General features: G+C 35.9%; 2 protein-coding genes across 4 annotated transcripts in view; one reads left to right on the top strand and one right to left on the bottom strand.

Moving 5' to 3' along the window:
- MACROD2 (mono-ADP ribosylhydrolase 2) overlaps positions 1-20584 on the bottom strand; it is a 2262400-nt gene that overhangs the window by 1824317 nt on the left and 417499 nt on the right. The gene's annotated exons all lie outside the window — the stretch shown is intronic.
- LOC101542240 (non-histone chromosomal protein HMG-17-like) lies at positions 9598-9949 on the top strand. The gene has a single exon (XM_055132031.1). The coding sequence runs from the start codon at positions 9598-9600 to the stop codon at positions 9868-9870; it is 273 nt and encodes a 90-aa protein (XP_054988006.1). The 3' UTR covers positions 9871-9949.

Genomic DNA, 20584 nt, shown 5'->3' with positions numbered 1-20584 from the left:
AAAAAATGCCTGTAGCACTGTAGAACTGTCCCATTGTTCATCGATTTGCTCGAGCGGGCACCAGTACATCTCCATGTGAAACTTGTTGTTACTGTTTTTGGCATATTGAATGCACCACAGATAGCTTGCCAGGCTCTGCCATGTGGGCGGGACACTCTCGGTAGCTTGCTGGGCTCTCCAAAAGGGACAAAGGAATCGAACCTGGGTCGGCCGCGTGCAAGGCAAACACCCTACCCACTGTGCTATCGCTCCAGTCCATTATAAAGCATGTTAATTTAATAGATACTGACTAAAAATGATGGTGGCCTTGACTGGAAGCAGGTGTAAGTTAGGAATCCCCAAGTAGGTTTTTTCTAAGATGTCAGAGATGTTTTATCAATCGGAGCCACTTGGTATGGTATGTGGAGCTAAGTTCAATAGAAACCCTGTGGACCATTATTTCCTTCTTTAGACACCATAATGTACAAAGCCCTTGTGAATATTCAATGTTCTAACTCCAAGCCCACCACTAATTTTAGTGTCTCCCCAGCAATGTCCCAAGTTTCCCTCTCTCCCCCCATCATGTAACCTTAGCAAACACAATGGAATACTATGCACCCCCATAAGAGAAAACAAAAAGATGAAACCATGCAATTCACTGAACCACTGGCCCAGTTGGTCAAAAATCACCAGGAGTGGGCCCAGAGCTTAGGTGAGCCCCCGCAAATATCTATATTTGATATTGCGATTTCTGGCAGATATTTCTCTGGACTTGGTTACTAAAATACTAAAATACAGAAATCCAAAACCATGCGGCTGCTAGTGCAGCCTCCTGGCCTCATATCTCTTCATTCTCAGCAATGGAAAACAAATTATCAAATGCTTTCTTTTCAGCAGGTCAACTTTAGGGGGGAGAAACTCCAAATCAATAATAGTGAATTTTTTTGCTGAAATATTGAATGTAATCAAAGTAAAGTGAAAGTAAAGTGAAATTTACCAGTTACACACGCGAGGTGGGGGGCTGGGGAGGTGGGGGGGGAGGGGGAGGTATACTGTGATTCTTGGTGGTGGAATATGTGCTCTGGTGAAGGGATGGGTGTTTGAGCATTGTATAACTGAGACTTAAACCTGAAAGCTTTGTAACTTTTCACATGGTGATTCAATAAAGGAATAAAAAATATATATCTATATTTGATTTTCCACCTCCCCTAGACTAATTTCTCAAATGAGTTAAGCATCATTTCACTGCAGTATTGATAACTTTTCAGCAAAAATTATCCCTTTTTGAAGTCCTCTTTTGAAGGAACTTATTGAAGCAAAGTTCCTTCAATAACTTTTATTTGGAAGGAACAAGATTTGCCAAGGTTAACTGTATCATATTAATACTTTCATTAATTTTGGACTAAGATAATCATATTTTATATATCTCAAACTATATTCTTCTTTAGTTTTGGCCTCCACACTATCCTGAATGCCTGAAACTTAGAATTTCTATGAGAATAACATGAAATTCTAAACATAAGCTGATGAGCACAATACACAATGCTTGGTATGCATAAGGGTTGTTGAACATGGAGAAGTATAGTTACAAGGATATTGTCAAACAAGTAAAAGAAAATGCATGGTTATGTCCAATTAAATAGGTTCCTGCTGCAAGAAGATTCAATAATTATACTCTTAAAGCACTTATAGAGGACTTATAATTTACATGGCATGACACTAGAGGATAAGGAAGAAAAACAAAAAACAGAACCAGAAAAGGACTTGGAAAAAAATAGGATACAGAAAAATAATATCTGGCTAAAAGGACAAAACACTTTCAGAATCTTGCATGTACTGTGGGCACAATGTGGGCAGAAATTATAGCAGGGCAACAGGCTCAGTATATAGTAGTTTCAACAAGACAGAGAACGTTATGTAGGATTATTTTCCTTGAATCAAGACCAAAGTCTTAGATTGTTATTGCAAATAGTCATAAAATATAAATTCATCACTAAAGTCAGAATTTTTGGAAAAATAAAGATTTTTCTCTGGTATAAACGAAATCTCTCTCTTCAGGCAAATCTTACCTGATCTGAAATATCCAGTTTCTATAAAAATAAGTATACCAGATATTAACACCTCAATTAAGAATTATCTATTGCTCCATGGTCAATGGCCCAATACAGATATATGGATGCTTAATTCGATATGCTGAATGTGGCTTCCTTTGGGATCCTTCCAGGTCCTAGGTCCCTTTGAGAGGTTAACACTCGAGCCTCCAGCAAAATATAGAGTCAGGAAATGATTAAGGATTCCTATGTGAGATCACTTTTCAGGCAAACCAAGTTCCACCACTGGAAATATGAATAAAGTGGGAAACTTTGTAAGACTTCTCTCAAGAAAGAATTCATGGGCAAGTGAAATAAGAATAGTAGGATCCTGCTTAACTAAACAAAGATGGCATGTACACAGCCATCTGAGGCGAGTTACACCGGTTTTTATTCTGTTAACTAATGTATGCATATCTGGTGTCAGAGACAAATAGGTGAGTCAATAGTGACAGTCATCTTCAGACCAAATGTTCTGAAGCCTTCTCACATGGAAGCTGAGGCCTCTTTCTAAATGAATATTGAACATTAACATCTATAAAACCCAACAATAAAATTATAAAAATTATTGACCAGGTTCTAAATATAAGACATGCACATTCCAAAGTATACACATATTATGCTGGTATATTAACACTCATTTAATAATTCTGGAAGATGAGTTATCAAATGAGCATTCAATAACTTAATAATTAATACAACAATGAATATTCCCACCTGGGGCTAAAGGATAGTGTGGATTAAACCTTGGAATCACATACATAAAGCAATTGCTCTACCATGGAACTACATCCCTGATTAAATATTGCCATTGTATGCCGATTGGTCCAGCCTTTCTGGAAAACAATATGGACAGTCCTTCAAAAACTAGAAATTGAGCTTCCCGCAATACCACTTCTGGGAATATATCCCAAGGATATATATGAAAAAAAGCACAGTAGAAATGATATCTGTACCTATATATTCATTGCAACACTGTTCACAATAGCCAAAATCTGGAAACAACCCGAGTGCCCTAAAATAGATGATTGGTTAAAGAAACTTTGGTACATCTACACAATGGAATACTATGCAGCTGTTAGGAGAGATGAAGCCATAAGATTTGCTTATAAATGGATAGACATGGAGAGTATCATGCTAAGTGAAATTAATCAGAAAGAGAGGGACAGACATAGAAGGACTGCACTCATTTGTGGAGCATAAAGTAACATCACATGAGGGTGACACTCAAGGACAGTAGAGACAAGGAGGATTGCCCCATAGCTGGAAGACTGCTTCATGAGCGGAAGGGAGAAGGCAGATGGGATAGAGAAGGGATCACTAAGAAAATGATGGCTGGAGGAACCAACTGGGATGTTAGAGGCAGGCTGAAAGTAGATAATGGAACAAACATGATGACCTCTCAGTGTCTGTGTTGCAAGCCATAATGCCCAAAAGTAGAGAGAGTATGGGGAATATTGTCTGCCATGGAGGCAGGGGGAGGGTGGGAAAGGGGGGTGTATACCCAGGATGTCGGTGGTGGGGAATGTGCACTGGTAGAGGGATGGGTGTTTGATCATTGTGAGATTGTAACCCAAACATGAAAGCTTGTAACTATCTCTCGGTGATTCAATAAAATTTATATAAATAAATAAATTTAATTAGAATTTTAAATTGCAAATTTACAACTGTAAATTTAACTATATTTTATCAGTCTAAATAAAATATATTGCATAAAATCTAAAAAAAAGGAATATTGCCCTTGTATAGATGAAAAACTGACGCAGAAAGAAATTAACACTAAATGTAGCATATCCATTAAATGGCAGAAGTGGAGTTTTAAGCCTACACAATCTTAGTATAAAACCTGCCACTTTCACCATGCTAATAAGCTAATAAGTTTTAAATAACAATATCTTGTAGATCTACTATATGCCTGGCCTAATTTAGGAATAGATTTGTCTTGTTCTATTCCTGAGTGTAGTATTAGGATCACACATAGAAAAGTAGAAGAAGATTTTTCTTTTTCTCAGAAACCAACAAAACTATGCTGTGATTTCCTAAATTAAGAAGCTCACCAACAAAGTTTAAGCATTGTGAATCATGTTTTGCCTAAATAATAGTGAGCAAGTATGTAATCAGACTATAAAATCCAACTAAAAGACTGGCAATTTCAGTAAATATCTAATGCCTTTCGGTGAAACCTCCGAAACATTACACATTTTCTTCATTTTGAAAGCATCCTTAACAACGATACCCACAGGAATTTGATCTTACTGAGCATGGCTTTTTAGTCTATTAAAATGACACATCACATCGAAACCTAATCTAGAATGGTATGACAAAGCTGATGATTACCCAGAATCAATGTTAGCAGTCATACCACACGGAAAGCCATATTCAAAGGTAACTCACTTTTTAGAGGCCTAAAGCCTTCTAGAAAGCCAGAAAATATAGTAATCTCTAGATATAGAAGTGATGCAAAATAAGAATGGCTTCCAAATGAATATAGAATGGTAGGGAATGACAGATTATACAGACAGATAAATTAATACAGAACCACAGATAAAACATGACAAGAAAACAAGGATAGACTCAGAGAGAGCAGGCTTAGAAAGAATTTAAATAAGTCTTAACTGCATATTCAATAAAAATGGTGCTGCACATTTTCCACCTGATTTTTCCCTGCCACTATAAATAGAATCACTGGACCATAATTAAAGAATTGGTGAAAAATATGGTGACTAAATATGTGTAGACCACTGAGATTTGTAAACTATAAATACTTTCAAGGCTTTTACTGTCCTTACAATAATGAAATCTGTGTTTGAACTGAACAACTTCATACAAAGAGCCATTCTGAGAAAAGCTCTTTCTTAGGTGATGAGGAACACAAAATTGCAGAAAGTTGGAGTTCTCCCCCAAAAGGCATATAAAATAATTTAGGGTTAGAATTATCAGAAATCCCTCTGCTTCTGGAAGGCCAATGATTAATATGTGATCCATTCAAGCACTTATCAACTGAACACTGAGATGGTGGCAAAGCCTTAGCTGGTAGGTTTGAGGGAATTGGTTAATAAACATTTAGCAGATATTTACTATATTTAAGACAAAGGCTGATATATAACAAAGAACAGTAAATAAGAAAACCAGAAACTATTCCTGAAGAATATGACATCTATTTAATTGGAAAGACAAGAGCTAACCACACCATGATATGGGGAAAGCTGCAGGAGTTCAAAGAAAGAAGAAAAAAACATGCATGATACCATTTTAGTAGATAAAAACCTTATAACAGTGCCACATTGTGGTATTGTGCTGGTCCTAGGAATCATTGACCACACTTATATTATTCTTGCTACTCTGCTACATTGTCCTCAACTCTCTCTATTGGCTTCTTAACAAGAACAAAGATATCATAGAACTCCTTACTAAATCCACCACTATTTTTTCTATTTACAAAAGATAATATTTAAATAACCAAACTAGCGCACACTTCTGAAAGAGATGTATAGAATAAGTCCACAACAAATAAACTATAAAAACAAAAATTTTTAAGGTGATCTCAGAGCTCTTTCTAGATCATATGTTAGAAATGAACAAATTGTCAAAAAAATCCTCATAATTCTATAAAAGAAAATATCCTCTAATTTCTTTGTCTGTTTTAACATAAAGATTTTCATTTTTATCAGTTAAAAACCAAGTATTTGCAATCCACAATTGTAGTTTGGAAACAGAGTTTTTTTTTATTTTATTTAAGATAAAGTCAGCGAATAAAATTCCACACTAATGACTCAGGTTATTTTGGACCTTGACCTTTAGGCAATAAATTTGAATTGAGTGGTTGTAAATTAACCTATACATATGTGATATTCATATCTTATAATTCGGCCTTCTCTCTAAAGTGTGGCACAAGTTCTGAGAACGAATTTAACCACATATATAAATATGTACTTGTTAGAAATCATATAAAGTTGTCTGTAAAAATTAATAAAGCATCAGTCCACTTAGGTGTTCTGACAACCATTTTGTATAAAAAGCTTACTGGAAGCAGATTCAGCTGCATTCTTACAATGAAATACTCATAAACATTATAAAAAGTTTAAGTGGTAAAATATCTCAAATAAAGATGAACACAGGGAAGGAGAGAGTTCTCTAAAAGGCTACCAGACTGCTGGATTTTTTTCCTTTTCTTTTTGTCCAGACCCAGTAGGCTCCGAAGCTCCCTGTGCACAGTGCTCAGGGCCAGTTCCAGAGGCGCTCTGAAGGCCATACTGTGCTGAGAGAACAAGCCCCAGGTTTTCACACACCAAGTATATATTTTATCACTCTCAACCATCTACCTGGGCCTGTTACTCCTAAAATGTTAACCTGTTATTCCTAAAATTTTAAATATTCCCAAGCCTGTCTAGTATTTCTAGGTAAGTCACATATTGTGAATCCATTTCATTACAGCAGTCATCTCCAACATCTATCAGTGAATTTATTCTTCTATACCCAGAAAAAAATATCTACATCCTTTATGAAAAAGAGCATGAGAAATTCTTCCTGCTAAGTAACCACCAGCTTCATGAATTAGCAAGTGACATAAAACTCTAGTGTTCTTTCAAATCTCCTATATTTTTACTGAATTTTTTGGTTTGTCATACAAATATCACATACAGATATATCAAAAAGTCTTAATATGGAGCCAGAGAGATAGGACCAGGGTTAAGTCACTTGTGCTGCACACATTGACTCTGGTTTGCTCTCTGGCACCACACATGAACCCCTGGGCACCATCAGGAGTGACCCTTATGCACAGAGCCTGTGATAATCCTAAATACAAGCAATGCTTAGCACTCATCCCGGCAAACAAAAAAAAGTTACAATGCAGATTTAGCATAACAAAATTATATTTTATATGTTTAACTTATTTTTTGATGCATACAACTTTGGAATTTATTTCAATAATATGCTTGCTTTAAAATCTGTATTTTGGAGAGAGAACAAAAGGGAATGCCCTGCCACAGAGGCAGAGTGGGGTGGCGGGGGATCGGGTGGGGATGGTGAGAGGGATACTAGGATCACTGGTAGAGGTGAATGGGCACTGGTGGAGGATGGGTAAATGATCACTGTATGAGTGAAATGCAAACACAAAAGTTCATAAATTTGTAACTGTACATCACAGTGATTCTCTAATAAAATTTTTTTTAAAAAAATCTGTATTTTAGGGGATACAGAGACAATACAGCATGTATAGTGTTTGCTTTGCATGTGGCCAACCTGGATTTGATTACCTGCACCCCAGTATGTTCCCTCAAGCACCACCAGGAGTAATCCCTGAGTACAGAGTCAGAAGTGAGTCAGAACAGCAAGGTTTAGCCCCAAAATAGAAAAGCCAAAATAAATAAACTCATATTTTCTATTAAAATTATAGTGATGCCATATACTAGGTTGATAATTTTCTGTTGTAGCTTTCTTTTCATACTTTTGTACCTTTAACTCATATATTTATGGTTTAAATGTATCCCTATTGTAACAACGTTTCCTTACTTGGTGAGCTTAATACATATGGAGTTAGTGCAACTCTCATATACATATTTTGGATTTATTTTTTGAGTTGTGCTTATTTACCCTAAGTTTCTAGCTAACATTATTAACTTTCTTTAGCACAGATTGAACTGCCTTGCTTCATTTCACTGAATTTCCCTTTCTTGGGTTGATATTTATATTTCAGTGGTTAATTTAGATATTATGACATGAATAATGAGCTAAACAATAGATAAGGTTAAATGACACATTTCCTTTCAAACAACACTAAGTCCATTAGAATCCAATATCAAGAAGCATCTCTTTTCTATTATATATGCCACTGTGCAGTATTTTACTGTATTTGTCAACCACAAAAAGTAAACAAACATTAATATGGAGTAAATATTTAGATTTTCTCACATAATTTACAAGCATTTTATTTAACACTAGTGTTTGGAATTAAAATTTTCAATACAGAATTTCTTTTTTCCTAATGTCATGCTTGTAGTTGCTTTGGTTTTGTTTCTTTGATAACCCCTTTAATTTGCCCTCATGGTAATTACATGCTTAAATTTGTATAAAATTCAAAAAGTACTATTCATTTTAAAGATAACAATCATATCAGCTTCAACTTCTATGGATGCTATTACTAAGCCAGATGTCTTTCTAACTGCTGTTAGATAATGCTATTTTAGAAATATTTTCTGCATCCGGTGATATATCATTCTACTAAAAAAAATATGGATTTACATTTCATCTGATTGGCCTTATTTTGTATAAAAGAGCTTCACAAATTATATCAGAAAATTGTTAAACCAATTTTTATATCTCTTTTATTACTGTGTGATTTGATTTTTGTTTACTTAGTCAAGTTTATATTTCACTAATTTACTCATCAAATATGTCCATTCTATAATCTTATACGTTTAATCATTATATAATTTGTATTGATTGCTTTTGTTTTCTCCAGTCTGACAGATTTTTTTTCTTTTTTAAGCATTAGCAATCAGTTTTTCACTTATTTAAAACTATTATTTTTTTTCATTTTATCTTTGAGAGTCACATTCAGAGATACTAAAAAGCTACTCCTGCCTCTGTGCTCAGGAATGACTTTTTATGATACTTGGGAGCCACTCTGAGGTGCTACGGATCAAGATTGGCTGCATTCAAAGCAAGAGACAATCCCTGTACCATATTTTGAGGTGATACTAATATCTTGAGGTTCTACTAATTTTTGCCCCTTTCCCTTTGTTGTAATAACCTGAGGTTGCACATTTTTGGCCGCAGTGTTTGCTGGGGATTATACACCTGGCTGCAATCCTCAAATACTTGGTTGTGGTACTGACATAGTTTTAGCTGTGGTACTCACACACACACACACACACACACACACACACACATTCACCAGGTTGTGAAATGCAGGAGACAATACACTTGGTTGTGGCACCAAGGAAGCAAAATGAGTGCTGTCAGGGTGGCACTCAGTAAGTGGAGTAGTGCTAAGGACTAAGGTTGAGGCCATAGGGAATGTACTTGACAAATTGAATTATACCCACACCCTTGAACTGGTTGTTTTCATTTACTTGCTTTTATTTTCAATTCTTCCATTTCCTTTATTATATTAAACATATCTACTGATATTCTATACTTAATTACTCCAATATCTAAAGTCTCTGAGGTTACTTGTATTCTTAGATGCCTTATGAATTTTTATTTAAACCTTGTATTTACTAAAACATTGCCTATATGACTCTCTAATGTCTGGCTGATGTTTTTCCTCTTAATACATTTTTGTTTCAGGCAGTTTGGGCATATCTCACTTCAAAACAAGTTCTCATTTTTTCACATTGTGGACAGGAAGGAATTTTGTTCAGGAGATTAATATTTTCTTTAAAAGATACTTATAACTTCTATATAAAGATGTAATACAGGAGCAGTGTGAAGAAGAAGAGGCGAGAACGACCCCTGGACCTACCAAAGCCCGCGCGCCGCTGCACCCCGTGTCCAGCGCCCGCGTCCCGCCGCTGCCGCCACCATGCCCAAGAGAAAGGCTGAAGGGGATGCTAAAGGAGATAAAGCTAAGGTGAAGGATGAACCACAGAGAAGATCCACAAGGTTATCAGCTAAACCAGCTCCTCCAAAGCCAGAGCCCAAGCCTAAAAAGGCCCCTGCAAAGAAAGGAGAGAAGGTACCCAAAAGGAAAAAGGGGGAGGCTGATGCTGGCAAGGATGGAAATAACCCTGCAGAAAACGGAGATGCCAAAACAGACCAGGCACAGAAAGCTGAAGGTGCTGGAGATGCCAAGTGAAGCATGTGCATTTTTGGTAACTGTGTACTTCTGGTGACTTTACAGTTTGAAATACTATTTTTTATCCAGTTTTATAAAAATGCAGAATTTTGTTTTACTTTTTTTTTTAAGCTATGTTGTTAGCACACAGAACACTTCCTTGTTGTTTTGGGGGAAGGGCATAAGTCACTAATAGATGGTCTCCAAAACTGGATCGCCCTGGGGAAAAACAACTTTTCCTCACTAGTTCTGAGAGACTCCGTCTTGATTTCCAAGAGGAGGGATTCCTTGACTTGACACGGTAGCCACCCTGGCACCCACTGCCCTGTGGTGGGGAAAAACGAAAATGTGTTTCTGTGTCTTGTCTCCCTCTCCGCCTTAACTCCCTTAACCCCAGAGAGACCTGTTGAGCCTGGACTCCCAAAAAGTGGTTACCAGGACGTCAGGCCATCTGGATTTTGCAGTGCCGCAACTGAGACGGCAGCCCTCAAAAGAACGGTTCCTTTTTAGACTGTGGATCTTCAGATTGATGATTCTGCCATTTTTCTTTCATTTCTTGAAAGTCAGGGTCCATGGCCTTCATATATGCAAACAATGAGGCAGAGGAAAGGGACATGAAAAAAGCAATCCCATTCACAATCGTGCCCCAGAAAATCAGGTACCTCGGAATCAGCTTAACCAAGGAAGTAAAAGACCTTTACAAAGAAAACTACAAAACGCTACTCCATGAAATCAAAGAGGACATGAGGAAATGGAAACATATACCCTGCTCGTGGATAGGGAGAATCAATGTTGTCAAAATGGCAATACTCCCCAAAGCATTATACAGATTCAACGCGATACCTATAAGTATACCCATGGCATTCTTCAAAGAAATGGATCAAGCAATCCTAAATTTCATATGGAATAACAAACGTCCAAGGATAGCTAAAACAATTCTTGGGAAAAAGATGATGGGAGGCATCACACTCCCCAACCTCAATCTTTACTACAAAGCAGTAACAATTAAAACAGCATGGTACTGGAACAAAGGCAGAGCCGTAGACCAATGGAACAGGGTGGAATATCCCTACACACAACCCCAAATGTATGATCATCTAATCTTTGATAAGGGAGCAAGAGATGTGAAGTGGAGCAAAGAAAGCCTCTTTAACAAATGGTGCTGGCACAACTGGACAACCACATGCAAAAAAATGGGTTTAGACCTTGACCTGACACCATGCACAAAAGTCAGATCAAAATGGATTAAAGACCTCAACATTAGACCACAAACCATAAGGTACATTGAAGACAAGGTCGGCAAAACCCTCCACGATATTGAAGATAAAGGTATCTTCAAAGGTGACACGGAACTAAGCAATCTAGTAAAAACAGAGATCAACAAATGGGACTACATTAAACTAAAAAGCTTCTGCACCGCAAGAGATACAGTGACCAGAATACAAAGACTATCCACAGAATGGGAAAGGATATTTACACAATACCCATCAGATAAGGGGTTGATATCAATGGTATATAAAGCACTGGTTGAACTCTACAAGAAGAAAACATCCAACCCCATCAAAAAAATGGGGCGAAGAAATGAACAGAAACTTTACCAAGGAAGAAATACAAATGGCTAAAAGGCACTTGAAAAAGTGCTCTGCATCACTAATCATCAGAGAGATGCAGATCAAAACAACCATGAGATACCACCTCACACCACAGAGACTAGCACACATCCAAAAGAACAAAAGCAACCGCTGTTGGAGAGGATGTGGGGAGAAAGGGACCCTTCTTCACTGCTGGTGGGAATGCCGACTGGTTCAGCCTTTCTGGAAAACAATTTGGACGATTCTCAAAAAATTAGATATTGAATTCCCATTTGACCCAGCAATACCACTGCTGGGAATATATCCCAGAGAGGCAAAAAAGTACAATCGAAACAACATCTGCACATGTATTTTCATTGCAGCACTGTTTACAATAGCCAGAATCTGGAAAAAACCCGAATGCGCCCAAACGGATGACTGGTTGAGGAAACTTTGGTACATCTATACAATGGAATACTATGCAGCTGTTAGAAAAAAGGAAGTCAAGAATTTTGTAGTTAAGTGGATGGGCATGAAAAGTTTCATGCTGAGTGAAATGAGTCAGAAAGAGAGAGACAGACATAGAAAGACTGCACTCATCTATGGTATATAGAATATCAGAGTGGGAGACTAATACCCAAGAACTGTAGAAATAAGTACCAGGAGGTTGACCCCATGGCTTCGAGGCTGACCTCACGTTCCGGGGAAAGGGCAACTCAGAGAAGCGATCACCAACTACATTGTAGTCGAAGGCCATGTGGGGGAAGAGAGTTGCGGGCTGAATGAGGGCTAGAGACTGAGCACAGCGGCCACTCAACACCTTTATTGCAAACCACAACAGCTAATTAGAGAGAGAGAACAGAAGGGAATGCCCTGCCACAGTGGCAGGGTGGGTTGGGGGGGAGATGGGATTGGGGAGGGTGGGAGGGACGCTGGGTTTATGGGTGGTGGAGAATGGGCACTGGTGAAGGAATGGGTTCCCGAACTTTGTATGAGGGAAGTATAAGCACAAAAGTGTATAAATCTGTAATTGTACCCTCACGGTGATTCTCTAATTAAAAATAAATAAATTATTAAAAAAAAAAAGAAAGAAAGTCAGGGTCGGCTTGTGAAAAGTTGTTAAACAACATACTAAATGTGAAATGTCAACCCTCACTCTAAACTTTCGCTGTTCAGAGCATCAAATGAAGATGTCATTGGTTTTTATAGTGGCTTTCTGATTTTGGTAGTCCATTGAAGAAGGGAGTTTAAAAGTTATTGTACACTGTTAACAATTGTTTGCCCATGTCCTGCCTGAAATACCATGATTGTTTATAAAAAGTATCTTTAATAAAGCTGGATACAGTTTGGCTTGGAAAAAAATAAATATGTAATACAGCTTTCATTAGCAAAATAAACACATTCTAATTCATATTTGTGCAGTTGAAAATTAAAAAAAATTAGCTGCTGCAATTCTACTTCATACTTTATAGTTAGTGATTTGAGGTATGTTTAGATAAAAAACTGGATATTGACTTAATTATCTGTTGATTACTATTCTTTGGACATACAAAAAAATACCAAGACTTGATTTTTATTTAATATAAAACCAAACAAGTTTGGAAGATGCAGAAAATACTTTGATTCTATAAAAGATGTCAAAATAAAGAACTGGCCTTTTTTCTTAACTATGGGAAATTACTCAATGACAGAAAAGTAAAATGGGGGAGAGGTAAAATTAATGAAAATTTAATGGTAAGCAATGTAGAAGGGATGGTTTTGATTTTTAGAGAAACCAAAGCAAGCATATAATTCCCCATTTTTCTCAAATTGGAAAAATGTCACTATGAAGCAACATAAATAACTTTTATTTTAAATAAAATTTTCTATCTACCCTCTTTAAGCAAAAATTTTAAAGGAAATTATACCTTTGTGAATAAAATATAAATTCTAGATATTCTATGTTTTTACATAAGCTATTCAGGCTTATCAAAGTCATTTAAATGTCTTTTGGCCTATGTATACACACTCATGAAAGCAGCTGCGTCCTCTCCTTTGAATGCAGGTTCTTCCTCTTACTCAAACATTAAAAAGAAAGACCCAACCTTCTATGGTTGGTGAAAGAACTATTTTAATTACAATTGAAAGCCCCAATGTTCTGAAAATCTTTTTCTCTTAAGAAAATATTTTTTTTCTTTTTAATTTATTTCTTGATCGTGGTTGTTGGGTAATTGAGATTCTATCAGGCAAGTTGAAAATAAAAGGACACAAAGTAAAAGGAATCATTGCTCATTTTTGTTAGATCATCACCTGGGAGTTTTTATTTAATTCAGTCATAACTGAAGCAAATCTTCTATGAGCTAGCAACACTAAGATTTAGTATTTGTAGAAACACACACACACACACACACACACACACACACACTCCCCTCATGAATCATGTGAAATCTTCCTTTTGATTTAATCACCACTTGGAATAAAATGTTTAACCTAGAAACCCACATAAATAGTATCAGCAAAAAAATAGTAATTATTATAAACAGCAAATGAATAATACAATTATTTTGACACATCTTTTTCCAAAACCTTATAAATCATATTTTCAAGTTACTAGAAACCTTTGTAGAACTTGTTCTAAAAACATAGAACTATTTTTGGAAACCATACCCTGTATTGAGATCTATATACATCTAAAGATGTCAAGTCACACTTGAATTCTATAGTATTTCAAACTAATAATAAATCAACAAAAAAGATAGGATATCTACACCATGCATTACAAAAGTGCTAATACTGCTCAGGGTTAGTGATTTTTAATTCCAGGGCAAAAAAATTAAAGACAGAGGACACTGAATAAGAGACATGTGAGTACACATACACACATAAACACACATACACACAACACACACACATTTAGAATGTAATTATAATAGCTATTTATTTGGAAACCATACTGTGTACTACGAAAACGCCTTCTTTACCTACAAATATTAAAATAATTGATAAAATCTGGAGTCTATTAGAAAATATCTAATTTGTTCAGCAAGTTGCCTCTTCGGAGAAGATGGATAACACTAAATTTGTGAATTCAATGCAGAACTGAACAGTTTTTGGCAAACCTTTTCTAAACATATTTAGCATCATACTTTATCAGAGGAGAAAAAAAAAGCAGATTTATAATCTAAATTACCAAATAGATGGAATGGAAGCATATAATGGCAGACTTGAATTTGCAGTTCCCCCACCAAAAGAAAATGAAAAAACAATATTGTCTACTAACAAAACCAATGTGAAAAGCCTTTTTACAGTGACAAACATCAATGCTGACAGGTGGGGAATTACAAAGCAAAACGAAATAAAGAAATAACATGCTGAGATCTAGTCAATACAGATAAAAACACTGACTGAATGGCCAGCTGTCAACACAGAATAAAAATCAAGAAGAAATAAATGTGAAACTCTTAGATGCAGATTCCAATTAATTTAACTAAAAGAAATTAACATTAGTAGAATTTCAGTCTTACTACATGTTACTTTAAACATATGAGAGTAATACATGCAAACTGACGCTTTTTAGGCAGTAAAAAATGGAATTAAAGCAAATAGTTAAAACTCTCTTGGGACCAGGAAGAGGTTTGGACTCTGAGTCTCAAGATTTGCACGCCCAGGGAGCTGAGTGTGATATCTGTCAATGCTTGCCAACCCGGCAACATTGAATATGACCCTAAGGGCCACATACATTACTGAAATGGTCCTGGCCTCTAGAACCTCTGATCCCAGTAGTGCCATATTGTCAGGCTGTACAACTAAACTATCTGGCTTTTCTGGCCAAGGATAGTAGGAGTTACTTCTGTCTTCTGTGACAACCCCCTCCACTCCAAATTCCATCTCTCCTAACACATATTTCTCATTCATTGCATTACACACTCCAAAAGGAATACTGCACACAATCTTCTTCAATCTGCCTGGCAAACTATAACCACATTTTTTTTTGGTAAACTTGAACATTGAGGGATATATAGTGTGATATTTCAAAGAATAACTTCAATGTCATCTTTATATATTTAAGTCATTAGCCTATTTTATAGTCATAAACAATATTATAATGACTATCCTTTAATATATTTTGTGATGGTCTCTATCTATATAGAATTCAAATTTCCTTAGGGAAATAAAAAAGTTTTCTCTTTATGTTTTCTAAGTCCTAAAAAGACTCTTCTGTGCTAACACTTTCAACTTCCCATTTTCCATCCTTCAAACATTTATGCATAACTTGTTTAATGAATCAACACAATTTGAAGTTAAAAATTATTCCTAAAAGTATTCACTATTCTCATTTCTATCCTTCATTTATTTCCATAAAATATTGTTATATATTCATTATATATATATCATATATATACATACACACACATACCCACACACACATGTATATACAAATACAGCCTGCATTCCAGTAATAGTAACATCCTGAGGCTAATCCAATGGCATGAACACACCAAAGAACAATGTCCATAAATAAATGATACATATTATTATTATTATTACAGATAATAATTATTCATAGTATAGTCTAAACATGGCAAATATACTTATATTGAAAACTAGTACAAAATAACAGGAAATAGAACATAAGCTTCAGCTTAAAGCAACTAAAAATATAACACACAAATATATGACACAATAGCTTTCAGATATATGACATCAAGTAGTGTAGAACAATGATCCCTAAGAGACTATAAATGAATGCAATGAGTCCTAGTATTGTTCCAACTTAACTGCCTGAAGAGATTTTCCATGTCACAACATAGGGAGAGGAACCAAGACAGTTTCAGGCAAATTTACTGAGTTGAGCAAATGGAGAAGAGCACCTACATACATATATCAAAGCAGTTATAGGTCAGTGGCAGAATACTGAAATAAGAAATAAGTACGGAAGAGCTATAAGATCTACAGAGTACCTCATATTTTCAGTTGAGTTACTGTTGCATACAAATGGGAACTCCCAAGGGGAATATTCTCCAGTACTCATGCATGTATGGAACAATTATGTTCCAATTGGACAGAACTGAAAAATTTCAGAATATATGGTAAATCATGTAGCGTATCCAGTGGATATTGAATTCAGTAGTGAGGAAAATTAGGATTTCTTAAATATAATAGATGAGGTTAACAGCTGATTATATTGTACAGAAGGAAAATCAGTGAACTTAAAAGTAAAATTAGCAGCAATAGACATATCTAAAATGAAGTGGAAAAGAACTGAAATAACCTTTAAAGATCAAATGATATCAATTCTCCAGAATGCTTACATAAATTTGAAGAGGAACACTTAATAATAGAATCTTATGATAAACACTTTGTCCTAATACCAAAATCTAAAAAAGAAACCTACTCAAATATAAAAAACAAATTTCAGGCCAATTCAATAATGAAACCACACACAAAAATATTAAATTTATAGTGAATTACATCCAATAATATGTTATTTAAAATATCACTATGATAAAATGGGAGTTATTTGAGAACACTGTAGCACCATCGTAGAACTGTCGTTCTGTTGTTCATCGATTTACTCAAGCGGGCACCAGTAACATCTCCATTGTGAGACTTGTTGTTACTGTTTCTGGCATATCAAGTATGCCATGGGTAGCTTGCCAGGCTCTGCCGTGCAGGCGGGATACTCTCGGTAGCTTGCTGGGCTCTCTGAGAGGGACAGAGGAATGGAACCCGGGTCGGTCGTGTGCAAGGCAAATGCCCTATCTGCTGTGCTATCGCTCCAGCCCCATTTGGGAATACAGTGATGTTTTAATATCTTAAAGTCAATTAATGTAATTCCCTAATCAATAAAATACATATGAATGTATTAGTAGATACAGGAAAAGATATATGACAAAATGAATATAAAAGGATGTGGTATGAGAGTACTTTTTAACAAACTGTATCACTGTATCAGTGTATCACTGTCATCCCGTTGCTCATCGATTTGCCCGAGCAGGCACCAGTAACATCTCCATTGTGAGACTTGTTGTTACTGTTTTTGGCATATCAAATACACCATGGTAGCTAGGAAATATAACTATCACTTATTTAAATACTAAGACACACTTAAACACAAAAATACTTAACACCAGTAAGGCAATGAAAGACAAGAATTATCCCAACAAGCTTCTGGAGTGATAGCACAGCGGGTAGGGCATTTGCCTTGCCCATGGCCAACCAGGGTTCGATTCCCAGCATCCCATATGGTCTCCTGAGCACTGCCAGGAGTAATTCCTGAGAGCAAAGCCAGGAGTAAGCACTGTGCATTGCCAGGTGTGACCCAAAAAGCAAAAAGAAAAAAAATTATTCCAACAAATCCATTAATCAATTAAAGAAATGAAATAAAGGAGAATAAAACATACATAAAGGAAATGAAGAAGTGGGGCCAGAGAGATAGTACTGCAGATAGAGCACTTGCCTCTCACACAGTTAACCCAAGTTCAATCCAGGCACCATATAAAGTCCCTGAGCTGTGTCAGGAGTGATGACCAAGCACAGAGACAGAAATAAGTCCTGAGCTGAGCCAGGTGTGGCTCAAATACAAAAACAAACAAACAAACAAAAAAACAAGCTTAATAAAGGTAACAAAAACAAAAAAACATAGACTCTAAGGTAATATCACATATAAAAAGAAAATGTCCAGAACTAACTGTAAAAGCATTGTAGGATTAAGAAACAATGCCAGGGGCTAGAGAGTCAGTACAATAGATAAGGCACTAGTTGGCTGTATGCTGCTGGCCCAGACTGCATCCCAGAACCATGTATGGTCCCCGGATCACCACCAAAAGTAATCCTTAGACAAAGAGTCAGGGTAAGCACTGAGAATAGCTGGGTATGGCCCAACTCCTTCCAACACACACCAAATTTACAATAAAATTGAAATAATAATAACAACAATAATAATAATAATGAAACATTGCTTCTGCAACCCAGCATCAAAGAGTTAAAAACTGATTGTAAACCAGTGCCAGTTACAACAATATAGAAAACATGTTGGCAGCTTCTTTTTTGTTAGCTAGATAATATATCATAATAAAACACATAGTGTTTATAATTTAAAGTATATATATAATTAGGGATAGATTTGATAAAATATGTGTATAAGAAAATAAAGACCTAAAATATAGAGAGAAATATACCACAATTGTTATTACAAAGATGTCAACTTTTCCCAAACTAAATTGATCTACAAATTTAACACAACAAATGATAGCTGATTACATATATACTAACAGCACTGTGCTATGATTAGGACACAATATTCCTGTCCTAGTTCAGACTACTAAAACAAAACACCACCAACTGGTCGTTTAAACAACAGATTTTTATTTTTCACAGATCTGTGGCTGGGTAATCCAAGATCACGGGGCTGGCAGATTCAGTTCAGATTTTTTATAAAAAAAGAAAGTATAAGACCAAGGATTAAACCCAGAACTTATACATATAAGGCATGTGGTCTCGAATAGAGTCAGATCTCCAGCCGCAGATTTAGTTTTCCATCCGTTGTGTCACCATCTTCATGTCTTACAGATAATTGTCTTCTAGCAGAATTTCCACATGAAAGAGGAAAAATTGGACTCTAGTGAGTCCTTCTCTTCTTATAGGGCATTAGTACTATCCAGGGGGTGCTACCCTTATGGCCTCCTATGAATATAATATCTCCAAAGGCCTCAATCTTTAATATCTAGATGACTAAGCTTTCAGTATATGAATTTTACAAACACTCAAGCCCTAACTACCCCCTTTATATAAGGAAAGCAATAAGGCTAAGTCATAAATTTAAAAGCTGTAAGAAAGTTGTACATATGCCAAAACTGCAGTGGGAATTAGGAAGAAGGAGAAATCACTCCTGTGTTGGTGAAAGAGAAGGTGGGAAAGGAAGAAAAAGAAAGAAAACTAACTTTGCATATATGAATCTTAAAGACCAGGTATAATGCATGGCTTTCAGTCAGGAGTGAAAAGAGATTCTGAGTGAAGGGAAAATGTTATGAAAATGTAAAAAGGGAAAATATAGTAAAGAACCAAGAATAACTTTTATTTTCTGGCACCGAGGGGCAGAAGGTTAATAGCAGCCTATAAAATGAAATGGAGTAAGATTGTAAAAGACTTGCATACTAGGTTATGAGTGCTAACACAGAGATCAGTTTACCATTCTCCCATTCTTTACTGGAATACATGAAGTCCAATCCACCAGACATGGTTTCGACATCCACATTAATGTTCTCATTCACAGTTATCCTAACCTTGTGAATTAAATGTTTCATATGCATTCTGCTTCAGATCATATCTCTGTTTAATCAGGTCCTATAACAGGATGTCATTTTAAAGTTCCTTCCTCCAAACTATATTTATAAACTCGTCTTCTATCTTTTTTCACTTTCTCTGATATAAAAGACTTGCTCTATCGAGGGTGAATGTTTATTGAGCTCTCAAAATAGTTTTACTTATCTACAGCTCATTTAGATTTAACCTGCTAATGAAGTTGTTGCTGATATTGACCAATCCATGGATACCTGTATTGAGTAGGACAGGTCTGAAATTGGTTAGAAATTCTGTTGACACAAAGTTGTGGCTTGACACTGAAGCCAAGCACAAATCCATATCTGGGTCATAACTCTAACAGGATCCAGAGAGTAATGTTAAGGAATTGGTTAGCTGAGGAAAATAAAGTAAACAATGGGCAGCCTAGATAGCAAGCAGTAAAGCTATCTAGATGAAAGTATTAGACTTCAGTATTCCCTGCAGTGTGATGTAGTGATTTAGTGTGGTTCATTTAATATTCAGGACAAAGGCACAGCTCCACTTCAAATACATAACACTTATACAAAGCTTCAAGAGGGCACTTACTCATATTCTATAATGCTATTTTGATGCCTACAACACTGTCTAGTTAAGGTAGAAATTGAAGCTTATACATTTCAAGTGAATACTACCAATTATTCACTTAAGGTAAATAGTAGTGATGGTGATAAACTCTGAAATCTATAATTATAGGCATAATTACAGGGGCATTTAATTTCTAAAATGATCTTTATAAAAAGGAGTAAATATCTAAAATATAGTTTTAAGATTCTATTTCTAACATAATGAACTACATCATTTTAACAACTACTTGACCTAAAATGCATTAAACCTTCTGTATA

This window comes from Sorex araneus, chromosome 3, assembly GCF_027595985.1.
Source record: "Sorex araneus isolate mSorAra2 chromosome 3, mSorAra2.pri, whole genome shotgun sequence".
NCBI classification, from domain to species: domain Eukaryota; kingdom Metazoa; phylum Chordata; class Mammalia; order Eulipotyphla; family Soricidae; genus Sorex; species Sorex araneus.
Note: the sequence above shows the minus strand (reverse complement) of the source record. Positions and strands in the feature narration are given on the sequence as shown.